The following is a 14,053-nucleotide window of genomic DNA, read 5'->3' on the forward strand; positions in this document are numbered from 1 at the left end:
AATAAAATTTCCTTCCTACCGATATTATGAAACCTGGTATTGTCAGGTCATGAAAAAAAGTTTAAAGATCTAAAAAAAAAAAACAATAACTCTTAATTTTGTCAAGAAAATATTTAGAAAGGAACTGGAGCTGCCTTTACTGATTGACATCAAAAACATAAGGGGTATACACTATCAACACATGGATGGATGCCTGCTTTTAGTGTTGCCCACACCACATTTGGCATGTGTCCCATATTTAACTTTTGCTGTGTAAGCACGCTGGATACAATAAAAGGAGTCCAAGACAACACGTCAGTGTGTGGTACGGGACCCTTGAAGACACCTGCTTGTGGTAAGTATATCTTCTATGTGCTATGCTTAGGAGCATTTCAATATATTCCTTATTTAAAACAACATTTAAATACTAACATTTGTAAACTGCTTTGGCAACAAGTTTTTTGTTCATGCCAATAAAGCTGTTGAATTGAATTCAATACTAATTATTATTAATACATTTGTTGAGCAGACCTTTAATTTTGAACTACAAATATGTGATATGTTTTCAACAGGATTGTGGAATATAACAGACTTTTGAAAGAGAGAGGGTCAGGTATGAACAACTTTCCACTTATAATTTGTAGATATGTGAAACAATTCATCCAGTTTTGGTCCATCCATTTTTTGAAAATTGAGATTACTGTTAATATTATCACTTCTCATCACTGTCTAGAAAATAATTTTGAATGAGCTATGATGAAATCACTTTTCTGTTAATTATTTAGTTGAACTTGGTTATTCAGGGCTGTTCAGACTCGAGCAGTGAAGGAGTTTTAAGACGAGACTCACTTACTCTTCTTTGTAATTACCTCACAGACAACAGCTGCCACCATGAGTACAGACGCGGAAATGGCCGTTTATGGCAAAGCTGCCATTTATCTCCGTAAACCAGAGAAGGAGAGAATTGAGGCTCAAAACAAACCATTTGATGCCAAGACAGCCTGCTATGTGGTCGATGCCAAAGAGCTGTACTTGAAGGCAACAATACTCAAAAAAGAGGGTGGCAAAGTCACCGTCAAAGTCCTGGACACAGAGGAGGTTGGTATCATACAGTCTGACTCAAATGGGAGATAAATGTGATCAGTTGTCATTGTGAACAATGTCCTGTTCCAGGAGAAGACAGTTAAAGAAGATGACGTCTGTCCAATGAACCCTCCCAAGTTCGACAAAATTGAGGACATGGCCATGATGACCCATCTCAATGAAGCCTCTGTCTTGTATAACCTCAAAGAGCGTTATGCAGCATGGATGATCTACGTAAGACAATCTGATACTGAGCAAATAGAAATATTGAAAATTACTCTACAGTGCTTGTAGAAAACATGAAGTTAACTGTAATGTCTCCATGATCACTTTCAGACCTACTCTGGGTTGTTCTGCGCCACTGTGAACCCCTACAAGTGGCTCCCAGTGTACGATGCTGAAGTTGTAAGCGCCTATAGAGGCAAGAAGCGTATGGAGGCTCCACCCCACATCTTCTCTGTCTCTGACAACGCTTATCAGTTCATGCTTACTGGTATGTCCTTAACAATGTAGAATTTATCAGTACAGGGAGGTTTCTTTTGCAGAAATACAGTTAATTGCTTTGTTTTTCATTTTTACAGATAGGGAGAACCAGTCTGTCTTGATCACGTAAGTGTTACATTTGTTGAATTTTACTATATAATCAAATATCTTGATCAAATTCTTATGAGTCTGTGTCTATATCCAGTGGAGAATCTGGTGCTGGAAAGACTGTGAACACCAAGCGTGTCATCCAGTACTTTGCAACAATCTCAGTTGGTGGAGACAAGAAGAAGGACACAGGAAAGATGCAGGTATGTTAACATTCCTAAAATTATAGAATATGTTTCCAGGAGAAAAAATACAGTCCTTTGCTGATATCAACTCTAATCCTGGATTGTAGGGGTCACTGGAGGATCAGATTATTGCAGCCAATCCCTTGCTGGAGGCCTATGGTAACGCCAAAACTGTGAGAAATGACAACTCTTCTCGTTTTGTAAGTATGGAGCGATTTCTTCACATGAGAAAGGTCTTGTTGCACATTGCCCAGGTGGAAGAACGTTAAATGTTCCTTTGTTCCAAACAGGGTAAATTCATCAGAATCCATTTCGGAACAACTGGCAAATTGGCTAGTGCTGATATTGAGACATGTAAGTCACAAATTCTTATAACTAAATACATATAACTTAAACTGAAAGTTGGCCAAATTGTGACTCATGAACAACATTTGTAGATCTGCTGGAGAAGTCTAGAGTGACATTCCAGCTTCCTGATGAGAGAGGCTACCACATCTTCTACCAGATGATGACCAACCACAAGCCTGAGCTGATTGGTAAGCAGACTGAGTCGTTATACAATGTTAGACTTACTTATATTATTAATATGAAACATAATATGATGAACATTTCACCCTTTTTTGATCTCCAGAAATGTCACTCATTTCAACCAACCCCTATGACTTCCCCATGATCAGCATGGGTCAGATCACAGTGGCCAGCATTGATGACAAAGAGGAGCTGGATGCCACCGATGTAAGTGATCTCATCTTCAAAATATGTTAAAATATTTTATGTATTAAATGCAACATAAAAACAAGTTTTTTAAATAATCACATTTTATTAAGTGTATGTGTTTCATATGGACACCTCCTTTGCACACAGAATGCTATTGATATCCTGGGCTTCAGTAATGAGGAGAAGATGAGCATCTATAAAATGACTGGTGCTGTCATCCACCATGGTAACATGAAGTTCAAGCAGAAGCAGCGTGAGGAGCAGGCTGAGCCTGATGGCACAGAGGGTGAGTATTGAGTGTTATCTCAAATTGAATAGCTTGAGAAAAGTGGTAAGGTCCTTTACCAGACTGGTTTCTGTTATGTCATTACCGACAATCTCTGTCACATACTGTATTATTAACTATAAAACTATTTTCAGATGCTGACAAGGTTGCTTACTTGTTGGGTCTAAACTCTGCTGACATGCTGAAGGCTCTGTGCTATCCCAGAGTGAAGGTCGGAAATGAGTTTGTCACCAAGGGACAGACTGTACCTCAGGTAATCAACTTCTTCTATTAATTTACAAGTTATATTTATGTTAAAACAGAGTCAAGTTAGCACCAATGAAGTTATTCAGCAGAAACTTTATTAGGGAAAACCTGGCAAAGTTTTGTTAGTCCCTCACAGATTTGTAACATGCAGTACGCAAGTTAGTTCTACTTTTGATAAATTCTTTGTATCATAAAAATGCACAAATGGATTCCAAGTATTCCAAGAAAAATATGAAATTGATATGAATTAGGCTATATTGTTGTATTTCATTCTTTTGTCTCATTTCTGTCATTAGAAGAAGTTCAGACTATCAGTAATTCAGTATATTACAGAATAGCTGACTGATTTGAATAAATAAATCATATCTTTTCTCTGTTCTTTTTTCAGGTGCTGAACTCAGTGACTGCCCTTGCAAAGTCTATCTATGAGAGGATGTTCTTGTGGATGGTCATCCGTATCAACCAGATGTTGGACACTAAACAGCCCAGGCAGTTCTTCATTGGTGTCCTGGATATTGCTGGCTTTGAAATCTTTGATGTAAGGTTCATTCCTAACAAAGCTGATTTGTTTATGACAAGGTATTTTTATTGATTTCTATTGATCACCCTAATCCTTTCTCCCTCACAGTTCAACACATTGGAACAACTGTGCATCAACTTCACCAATGAGAAATTGCAACAGTTCTTCAACCACCACATGTTTGTGCTGGAGCAAGAAGAGTACAAGAAGGAGGGCATTATCTGGGAGTTCATTGACTTTGGCATGGACTTGGCTGCCTGTATTGAGCTGATTGAAAAGGTAAGCACTTACTTTTGTGATTCTATGTCATTGTTATTAATATAACTTCATGTATTCTTTAATGACAAACTTCTTCCTACTTTTTTAAAGCCCATGGGCATCTTCTCCATCCTTGAAGAGGAGTGCATGTTCCCCAAGGCCACAGACACATCCTTCAAGAACAAGCTGTATGACCAGCATCTTGGCAAAAATAAAGCATTTGAGAAGCCAAAGCCAGCCAAGGGCAAGGCTGAGGCCCACTTCTCCCTGGTGCACTATGCTGGTACTGTGGACTACAATATCAGTGGCTGGCTTGACAAGAACAAGGACCCACTGAATGACTCTGTTGTACAGCTGTACCAGAAGTCTTCAGTTAAACTTTTGGCTCTTCTGTATCCTCCTGCTGCTGCTGAGGGTATGACCTTTACAATATCAAGCTAAAACATCTTTTATGGTTATAGACACTGTGTATTTTAACTAACTGTATAATGTGTTCATGGAAATATGAAGTCTCTTTCTAACAAAATGTTTTCTATTTAAAATTATCAACAGATACCGGAAAGAAGGGAGGCAAGAAGAAGGGTGGTTCTATGCAGACTGTGTCTTCACAGTTTAGGGTAAGGTTTAACATTGCAAACCTAGGCATAACATTATATCTCAGTTTATACTCAAACTCACGTGTGTTACATTTTATGACAAGATTTACTGTTTTGGATCTACAGGAGAACTTGGGCAAGCTGATGACTAACTTGAGGAGCACCCATCCTCACTTTGTGCGCTGTCTGATTCCCAATGAGTCAAAGACTCCAGGTACATAGATAATGTAATCTTAAATCTTCTTGGTATGGTTTACATAATTTTGTGCTGCTTTAACAAGGACAATAACTATTCAAAAAATGAATAAGTGATTATGTCTTTCTTACAGGTCTGATGGAGAACTTCCTGGTCATCCACCAGCTCAGGTGTAACGGTGTGCTGGAGGGTATCAGAATCTGCAGAAAAGGTTTCCCCAGCAGAATCCTCTATGGTGACTTCAAGCAGAGGTATCAATGAATATGTTCTTAACATCTTCTAATAATTGACAAAAACTACAAAATCCTTACACTGACCATTAACTCTCTAATGAAAAGGTACAAGGTACTGAATGCCAGCGTCATCCCTGAGGGCCAGTTCATTGACAACAAGAAGGCTGCAGAGAAGCTGCTTGGTTCGATCGATGTTGATCATGACCAGTACAGATTTGGACACACCAAGGTAAGCACTTTGTTTTCCTTATTTTACTTTTGCATAATTACACATGAGGTTAAGTTGTTCGCTTTGTTTATTAGGTTTTGTTACTAGCCCAATTTTCATGAATTTGGTGCAAAGTAAGAATGGGTGAGGGAAAAAGTAATTAACCATTGGTTTAGATCCAGAGCCCCCAGGATGGGGCCATTCATGAAAACATATTTTGAAAGGTTATGTAGGTGAAAATCCTCTTTCTTTGTTTTACATAGTGTGAGGTGTGATCTCTGTTTTCATCCCAGTTTCAATGTTTAACTTTATTGTGCAAACATTCATTTGTAATTTTCTGTTTGTTTAGGTGTTCTTCAAGGCTGGTCTGCTGGGTACCCTTGAGGAAATGAGAGATGAAAAATTGGCATCTCTTGTCACCATGACTCAGGCTGCCTGCCGTGGGTTCCTCATGAGAAAGGAGTTTGTGAAGATGATGGAAAGGAGGCATGTTTAAAATAGCTAATCCTACACACAGTCATCATATGAAAAATTCACAAACAACATTGTCCATAACAGCAACTTTCTGTACGCAGGGAGGCCATCTTTACAATCCAGTACAACGTACGTTCATTCATGAATGTCAAACACTGGCCATGGATGAAGGTGTACTACAAGATCAAGCCTCTGCTGAAGAGTGCTGAAACTGAGAAGGAGCTGATGCAGATGAAGGAGAACTATGAGAAGATGCAAAACGACTTGGCTACCGCTCTGGCCAAGAAGAAGGAACTGGAGGAAAAGATGGTGTCTCTCCTGCAGGAGAAGAACGATCTGCAGCTGCAAGTAGCATCTGTACGTAGACACCAAAAGAACAACAGCAAACCCCTAACCCTTTTTTCAGTTTGTGTCTGTAAACTGTTGATGTGCTAACATCTTTTTCCCAATGTGAACTAGGAATCAGAGAATCTGTCAGATGCTGAGGAGAGATGTGAGGGACTTATCAAGAGTAAGATTCAGCTGGAGGCCAAACTCAAAGAGACAACTGAGAGACTGGAGGATGAAGAGGAAATCAATGCTGAGCTTACTGGCAAGAAGAGAAAGCTGGAGGATGAATGCTCTGAGCTCAAGAAGGATATTGATGACCTGGAGCTGACCTTGGCCAAAGTGGAAAAGGAGAAACATGCCACTGAGAACAAGGTTTGTGAATATTACTATATATAGCAGATCAAGTAACATTATCAAAGTTAATGATTGATAACAACATCTTTCTTGCAAACTTAGGTAAAGAATCTGACTGAGGAGATGGCCTCTCAGGATGAGAGCATTGCTAAGCTGACCAAGGAGAAGAAAGCCCTTCAGGAGGCTCATCAGCAGACTCTTGATGACCTGCAGGCTGAGGAAGACAAAGTCAACACTCTGACCAAGTCAAAGACCAAGCTTGAGCAGCAAGTGGATGATGTAAGTTAATAAAGTCACTTCGATTGACAAAACAAGGTTCTTCTTGAACGAGATACTTACACACTATATACATATAACTAACTACGTATTAATGTGCAGCTTGAGGGTTCTTTGGAGCAAGAGAAGAAGCTGCGTATGGACCTGGAGAGAGCCAAGAGGAAGCTTGAGGGTGATCTGAAACTGGCCCAGGAATCCATCATGGATCTTGAGAATGACAAGCAGCAGTCTGAGGAGAAAATTAAAAAGTAAAATAATTGTTTTCATCTCTAAAATAATGATAAGGTTTCTAGACATGGCCAACAGCATGGATAAAGTCTTACTCTGCACTCTTTTATTTTCACAGGAAGGACTTTGAAACTAGTCAGCTCCTTAGCAAGATTGAGGATGAGCAGTCAATGGGTGCTCAGCTTCAGAAGAAGATCAAGGAGCTTCAGGTGACTCACATACAGTGTTACATAAAATATTTCTCTGTACATTTCCTGCTGTATGTTTTAAAAGTGAAAGTTTACTGAAAGACAACACATCTACATTCAACAGGCCCGTATTGAGGAACTGGAGGAGGAGATTGAGGCTGAGCGTGCTGCTCGTGCCAAGGTTGAGAAGCAGAGAGCTGATCTCTCCAGGGAACTTGAGGAGATCAGTGAGAGGCTGGAGGAGGCCGGTGGTGCCACTGCTGCTCAGATTGAGATGAACAAGAAGCGCGAGGCTGAGTTCCAGAAGGTCCGTCGTGACCTTGAGGAAGCCACCCTGCAGCATGAGGCCACTGCTGCTGCTCTGCGCAAGAAGCAGGCTGACAGCGTTGCTGAGCTGGGTGAGCAGATCGACAACCTCCAGCGTGTCAAGCAGAAGCTTGAGAAGGAAAAGAGTGAATACAAGATGGAGATTGATGACCTCTCCAGCAACATGGAAGCTGTTGCTAAAGCAAAGGTACATGATACATTACACTGTGTTTTAAGCTAATATCCTAAGTAGTACAGCAAGTAATTAGTATCATAAATAAAATCTGTTCTGTGATACCGAAAATTTTTCCTCATTAGGGAAATCTTGAAAAGCTGTGCCGTACCCTTGAGGACCAACTTAGTGAACTGAAGACCAAGAATGATGAAAATCTCCGTCAAATCAATGATGTGGGTGCACAGAAAGCACGTCTCCTGACAGAAAATGGTATGTATGAAACAGCATTCGACTACAGTGACCTGCAGTGTATAACTGAGAAATTGGACATAAAGTAATGTTTAATGACAATTTTCACACCAGGTGAGTTTGGCCGTCAAATTGAAGAGAAAGAAGCTCTAGTCTCCCAGCTGACCAGAGGCAAACAGGCCTTCACACAGCAGATTGAGGAGCTGAAGAGACATATTGAAGAGGAGGTTAAGGTAAAAGAAACTTGAAATAAGAATGTAAAAAGGGTAGTATTTATGCTTGTTATTTAGAAATTTTGCACATTCAATAATATTTCTGATACCAGGCCAAGAATGCTCTTGCCCATGGACTGCAATCAGCCCGCCATGACTGTGATCTGCTGAGGGAGCAGTTTGAAGAGGAGCAGGAGGCCAAGGCTGAGCTGCAGCGTGGAATGTCCAAGGCCAACAGTGAGGTGGCTCAGTGGAGAACTAAGTATGAAACTGATGCTATCCAGCGCACTGAGGAGCTTGAGGAGGCCAAGTGAGTAAAATTTAAACAATTAATTGGCCACAAGTCTAGCATCATAGTGTAGCTCAACTGACAATAGTATTTGAATCAATACTTTAAACACATTTAAACACTCACAAAACTCACAGAGTCTTGTGTAAATCCTTGACAGAGAAACAAAATTCCCATGTTTTTAACAGGAAAAAGCTTGCCCAGCGCCTTCAGGAGGCTGAGGAGCAGATTGAGGCTGTGAACTCCAAGTGTGCTTCTCTGGAGAAAACCAAACAGAGGCTCCAGAGTGAGGTGGAGGACCTCATGATTGACGTGGAGAGGGCTAATGGGCTGGCCGCCAACCTGGACAAGAAGCAGAGGAACTTTGACAAGGTACCACCATTTATTTAGTATGACCAAAAAACAAAGACAATGACAATTATTTTTCATTGTATTTATTAATAAGTAAGCCTACTGTATAAATTGTGTCATTTAGGTGTTGGCAGAGTGGAAACAAAAGTATGAGGAGGGTCAGGCAGAGCTTGAAGGAGCTCAGAAGGAGGCTCGTTCTCTCAGCACTGAGATGTTCAAGATGAAGAACTCTTACGAGGAAGCTCTGGATCAGCTGGAGACCATGAAGCGTGAAAACAAGAACCTGCAACGTGAGTTCCTACCAGATTGTGTTAGCAACTATAGTTAGATTGATTTTCAACGCATATGTTTATATGGCACAATAAAGTATTTACAGTACCAGTCAGACGTTTCAACACACCTTCCCATTTACTTGAATGAGAAAGTGCGTCCAAGGTGTGTCCAAACCTTTGACTGGTACAGTATATATTTTACATTTTAAGGCTTAAAGATATCAAACACATCTGTCTCTCTGCAGAGGAGATCTCAGATCTGACTGAACAGATTGGTGAGACTGGCAAGAGCATCCATGAGCTGGAGAAGTCCAAGAAGCAGGTGGAGACAGAGAAGGCTGAGATCCAGACAGCTCTTGAAGAGGCTGAGGTAAAAACATTTTTAGGGGACATCTTCTGAAACAAAATTTCAAATAATGGATAAATATATTATACAATGTCTAAAGGCAGAGATGAACATTTTATTCTCTGATATCATTAGGGAACTCTGGAACATGAAGAGTCTAAGATCCTGCGCGTCCAGCTGGAGCTCAACCAGATTAAAGGTGAGGTGGACAGGAAGCTGGCAGAGAAAGATGAGGAGATGGAGCAGATCAAGAGGAACAGCCAGAGGGTGATTGACTCCATGCAGAGCACTCTGGATTCTGAGGTCAGAAGCAGAAACGATGCCCTGAGAATCAAGAAGAAGATGGAGGGAGATCTGAACGAGATGGAGATTCAGCTGAGCCATGCCAATCGCCAGGCTGCTGAGTCCCAGAAGCAGTTGAGGAATGTGCAGTCACAGCTGAAGGTATTGTAATACAAAGTTATTGTTGCACAGACTATGGTCATTAGGCGCATCTACATTTTCGTATTGATGTAAATATTTCCCTGAAACTTTTTCATCAGGATGCACAATTGCACCTTGATGATGCTGTCAGAGCCCAGGATGATGTCAAGGAACAAGCTGCTATGGTGGAACGCAGAAACGGTCTCATGGTGGCTGAAATTGAAGAACTTAGGGCTGCTCTGGAGCAGACAGAGAGAAGCCGCAAAATTGCTGAGCAGGAGCTGGTGGATGCCAGTGAGCGTGTTGGACTTCTGCACTCTCAGGTGAATATTTCTTCAATTATTTTTTCTACAAATCATAAACCTAAACAGTTTTGAAATAAGTGAGTGTACTAGCATTTGATGACTGAAGTGACAATATTTTTTATCTTTTAGAACACAAGCCTTCTGAACACTAAGAAGAAGCTTGAGACTGACTTGGTTCAGATCCAGAGTGAAGTGGATGACACTGTTCAGGAAGCAAGGAATGCAGAGGAGAAGGCCAAGAAGGCCATCACTGATGTAGGTTAACATTTTATTTGTTCTTAATTTTAGTTCAAGTAAAATGCACCTTTTCAAGATATTTTCTAATAAACATTTAATGCTGTCTATGCTAGGCTGCAATGATGGCTGAAGAGCTGAAGAAGGAGCAGGACACCAGTGCTCACCTGGAGAGGATGAAGAAGAACCTGGAGGTGGCTGTTAAGGACCTGCAGCACCGCCTGGATGAGGCTGAGAACCTGGCCATGAAGGGTGGCAAGAAGCAGCTCCAGAAACTCGAGTCTAGGGTAAGACAGTTATGTTACAAATATGCACAGTTGAAGAAATGTAAGAAATCATATAAAGCATGCATTCTAAATATTTTCTGAATTTTCTGCTTTTTTGAAGGTGCGTGAGCTGGAGACAGAGGTTGAGGCTGAACAAAGACGTGGAGCAGATGCTGTTAAGGGTGTTCGCAAATATGAGAGGAGGGTGAAGGAACTCACCTACCAGGTACAGCCACATTAACACTTAACATGTACAACTCAATCTAACAGTTATTCTGATAATATTTATACATCAAATTTACTTTTTATAACAGACTGAGGAGGACAAGAAAAACATTACCAGGCTGCAGGATTTGGTTGACAAGTTACAGCTCAAGGTGAAGGCCTACAAGAGGCAGTCTGAGGAAGCGGTAAGGACATGTTAATTTTCAACACTGAAAACTTGATAGTGTGTCAGTTATTTTTCACACAAAGCAGACTTATTGTGTTTTTGGACATTCAAACATGTCTATCTCTACGGTATTCCAGGAGGAGCAGGCCAATGTTCATTTGTCCAAGTGCAGGAAGATCCAGCATGAGCTTGAGGAGGCTGAGGAGCGTGCAGACATTGCAGAGTCCCAGGTCAACAAGATGAGAGCAAAGAGCCGTGACTCTGGCAAGGTAAGTCTATACACATTTCATGAAGAACAAATCAAATGAAATTCCTAATACTCTTGTTTCTCATGCAACAGTTTAGAGCAGATGTTTGCTTTATAAATCATAACTGGAAAAAATTACCATGATTTCCTTATGCTTAATAAAAATTAACCACCAAAAAAATCTCTATATGTATGTAGAGTATTTAATGTTTGTATGTAATTATGTGTTGATTTTTTGTTTTACATTTTCACAGGGAAAAGAGGCAGAATAAAGCACTCCACCTGATGGGCTGTTTCTAATCATATAATATGATGTGAAATATACCACAATAAAATAGTTTTTGATCTTAAATTGCTGTTTGTGTTATTTTGATCTCAATGTGTCCTGAGATATAGCAAATGTGAGATTTGTATCATTTGTGACACAGTGAAACAAAATTCTACTATATTTATTGGAATGGCTAGGTACAGCATAAATTATGCTGCATAATGTGTAATTTGATGTATGGGTATGAGATATTTTAAAGTCAACATTGACTAGCTCCCACTACACAATTACAGTGGGGAGAATGATTGGAAATAATCTGCTATCCAAACAGCAGAGGAAGCTGCTCTGCCATCCTATAAGGTCCGGTAGAAGCGGCAACAACCAGGGCTTGAAACTGAAGCCAATGGCGGTTCCGGGCAAGATGGCGGACTAAGTGGTCATGTATATTCAGAGCGTGTGTAAAGTTCCTCAAAGTAATTCATTGGTTACTTTACACCCACTGAACAGTTAAACTTGACATTCTGAACATGTCAAAGGAACAAAATAAGCAAGAAAGTGCACCAAAGGCACAGAAAGATGGACATGATTATATGATGGCTGTGGAGTTTGCGGCAAGCAATGGAGAGAAACAAAGTCTTGGCATAATAAGCATTTGCCCAACGGTAACCCTGTCCAAAGGAGAACTCTGTCCTGCTCGAAAAATGGCCAAACAGCTTCTGTCCTTGACTGATGTGTTAGCAGCCATTAAAGCTCTTCACCCCAGTTTTGACAACCAATAACAAAAGATGGAAGAATTTGACACGAAGATGACACAAAACACAGTGATGATTGCTAATCTTACCAAGTCACTTGAGTTCAATGCAGCAACCCTATGGAAAGAAGTCAACGAGCTCAATGAGAGGTCAAGAGAACAGGACCAGCACAAATGACGGTTGAATTTGAGGATTAAAGGAATGAAGAAGATGGATGAAAACATCAGGCAGGATGTGATTAAGCTACATGGGGAAATCACCCCAGAATGGTCCCAGAAAATGGAGGTGTATGTGGACACCGTGCATCGCCTGGGAAGGAAGGAGGTGAATCGAAGACCTGCCAGGTGATTGTACAGTTCACCAAACGCCTGTTCAGAGATGGCATATGGAAGATGACCGAGAAGTTGCAGGTCTGTGAGGATGCAGGGATCCATTACACTGAGGATTTGACCGAAGGTGAAAAGCTGGAGAGGGAAAGACTTTGGCTGCAGATTCAAGGAAGCAAGGAAGGCTGGTGAAAAGGCATATTTCTGTGGATCTTTTGGAATTATAAATGGTCGCGACATTTATGCTAAAGACTGAGATATACTGAAAATACAAGTTAAAGGTGGGGGGGTTGGGGTTTTTTTTATAGAGGAGGAACGTTCACTCTTTTTCCTTCCAAAGGACAGTTAAGAAAGCTGCTAGTTTTTTATTTCTACTGTTAATTGTCGCTGAATTTTAAAACAGCATTTTGTTGCATTGCTGATGTTAAAAACAAGTTGTATCTTTTTTTTCATTAAATGCATGGGGTCTCAGAGACAATGTGAAGAGGAAAGCTGTATTTTTATTTTATAAAGGGCAAAAAGCCTACTGCATTCTTGCGACGCTGATGCTAACTTCCGGTAAAGCCAGTGGGAGATAAAATCCTGTTCAGGGAAGGTAGTTACTTTCAAAGCTGATGAGGATGGTCATTGGCTTGCAGTTGAGCTAAATGATGATGGAACTTTTGTATTTTGATAATTTTTTATGGATATAATAATAATAACCAAAACAAGTTGTTGTTATTGAAAGTGACAGATGTTATCTCTGAATATAAAGTAGTTTATCATACTGAGTTTATTTTGACTGGTGGGGACCTAAATTTGACATCTGATGAATGGCAGGGTAGATGCCCTTCTAGATATAATACTAACTGGTATAATAACATTTTATTTGATTTTATTAACTCCAATACTCAAATATATGTTTGGAGGGACACAAATCCAGATGTTAGTCAATTTTCATGGGTTAAACCAAATGGTAGTTGTAAATCCAGAATAGATTTATGGTTAGCAACACCTGAAATATCAGATGTGTCAATTCCTAGCGCTCCTTCCTAGCTGAATTATTAGCGATCCTCATAAAAAAACAGTTTAAACATCCAACCATTAAAAGTTCATTGAAGTTCATTGGTTATTAGTAAACTAGCAGATGACACCACTTTATTCTGAAAGAACACATCACAGATTCCAGCAGCACTAAATGAGCAACCCAATCGCCATAATAAAACGTTGGCATTGTATGTTTCTGCAAGATCAGATACATTGAATGTCTATGTTTCATACATTGAATCTCTACGTTTCAATATTAGCCAGGTTTTGTCACCAGAAAACGGCTGCAAATGTCCCAACATCTCACTAAAAGCACCCAGTTTTAGCGATTCAAACAGGAAGTGAGCATTGGTTTCGAGGCGCTCTAAAAACGTGCTCTCTGCTCCTTTCCAGCTTTCTTCCACCTTCCATCTAAGTAACTTTAACTTTAAAGTTAAACCTACAATTTTAAATTTAACTTTAAAGTTAAGTTACTTTAACTTTGACTTTCTAGCCATCCTCCAACCCCTCCTCCTCCTAATATGAAAGTCAGCACATATAGATGTCATGTGAACTACGTCACTTTAGAAATGTTGATATGATACATATTGCTGAAATGTTGAATGCTACGTATTTAATGTGTTGAAACGTACAAAATCAATGTATCCGTGGTTTAGAGAAATGTACA

At 40.1% G+C, this 14,053-nt stretch overlaps 2 protein-coding genes across 3 annotated transcripts in view; both read left to right on the forward strand.

The window, feature by feature from the left end:
- The window catches only part of LOC122985247 (myosin heavy chain, fast skeletal muscle-like), a 28,314-nt gene extending 17,224 nt beyond the window's left edge, over positions 1-11,090 (forward strand). Inside the window, exon 41 of the mRNA XM_044355726.1 lies at positions 11,037-11,090. Within this exon, the coding sequence (XP_044211661.1) occupies positions 11,037-11,075 (39 nt within the window). The 3' untranslated portion in view covers positions 11,076-11,090. The remainder of the gene's footprint in view (positions 1-11,036) is intronic.
- On the forward strand, positions 296-11,366 carry LOC122985248 (myosin heavy chain, fast skeletal muscle-like). 2 transcript variants are annotated; one of them, XM_044355729.1, is made up of 41 exons: positions 296-334; positions 552-592; positions 856-1,077; positions 1,153-1,296; positions 1,399-1,555; positions 1,644-1,671; positions 1,751-1,856; positions 1,946-2,038; positions 2,129-2,192; positions 2,276-2,374; positions 2,470-2,573; positions 2,703-2,841; positions 2,976-3,094; positions 3,476-3,625; positions 3,716-3,886; positions 3,977-4,280; positions 4,418-4,482; positions 4,588-4,675; positions 4,791-4,908; positions 4,996-5,119; positions 5,448-5,588; positions 5,678-5,929; positions 6,032-6,274; positions 6,359-6,535; positions 6,635-6,780; positions 6,879-6,969; positions 7,073-7,462; positions 7,573-7,699; positions 7,793-7,911; positions 8,004-8,200; positions 8,368-8,551; positions 8,655-8,820; positions 9,048-9,172; positions 9,284-9,592; positions 9,691-9,894; positions 10,006-10,131; positions 10,227-10,397; positions 10,498-10,602; positions 10,691-10,786; positions 10,905-11,036; positions 11,269-11,366. In XM_044355729.1, the coding sequence occupies exons 3-41, from the start codon at positions 871-873 to the stop codon at positions 11,284-11,286; spliced, it is 5,799 nt and encodes a 1,932-aa protein (XP_044211664.1). In that variant the 5' UTR covers positions 296-334; positions 552-592; positions 856-870; the 3' UTR covers positions 11,287-11,366. The 2 variants fall into 2 exon arrangements, with proteins under 2 accessions (XP_044211664.1, XP_044211663.1); XM_044355728.1 differs by having other exon boundaries at positions 5,448-5,584; positions 5,674-5,929.
- Positions 11,367-14,053: the final 2,687 nt, after the last annotated feature.

This window comes from Thunnus albacares, chromosome 7 (genome assembly GCF_914725855.1).
Source record: "Thunnus albacares chromosome 7, fThuAlb1.1, whole genome shotgun sequence".
In the NCBI taxonomy this organism is placed as follows: domain Eukaryota; kingdom Metazoa; phylum Chordata; class Actinopteri; order Scombriformes; family Scombridae; genus Thunnus; species Thunnus albacares.

What these genes read in the sequence shown, in the direction of transcription:
- LOC122985248 (XM_044355729.1), top strand. Translation starts at nt 871, where the DNA reads ATGAGTACAGACGCGGAAATGGCCGTTTATGGCAAAGCTGCCATTTAT. An exon ending in CTGTGTCTTCACAGTTTAGG is followed by an intron (nt 4,483 to 4,587) that starts GTAAGGTTTAAC and finishes TTGGATCTACAG; the next exon opens with GAGAACTTGGGCAAGCTGAT. An exon ending in AACATGCCACTGAGAACAAG is followed by an intron (nt 6,275 to 6,358) that starts GTTTGTGAATAT and finishes TTGCAAACTTAG; the next exon opens with GTAAAGAATCTGACTGAGGA.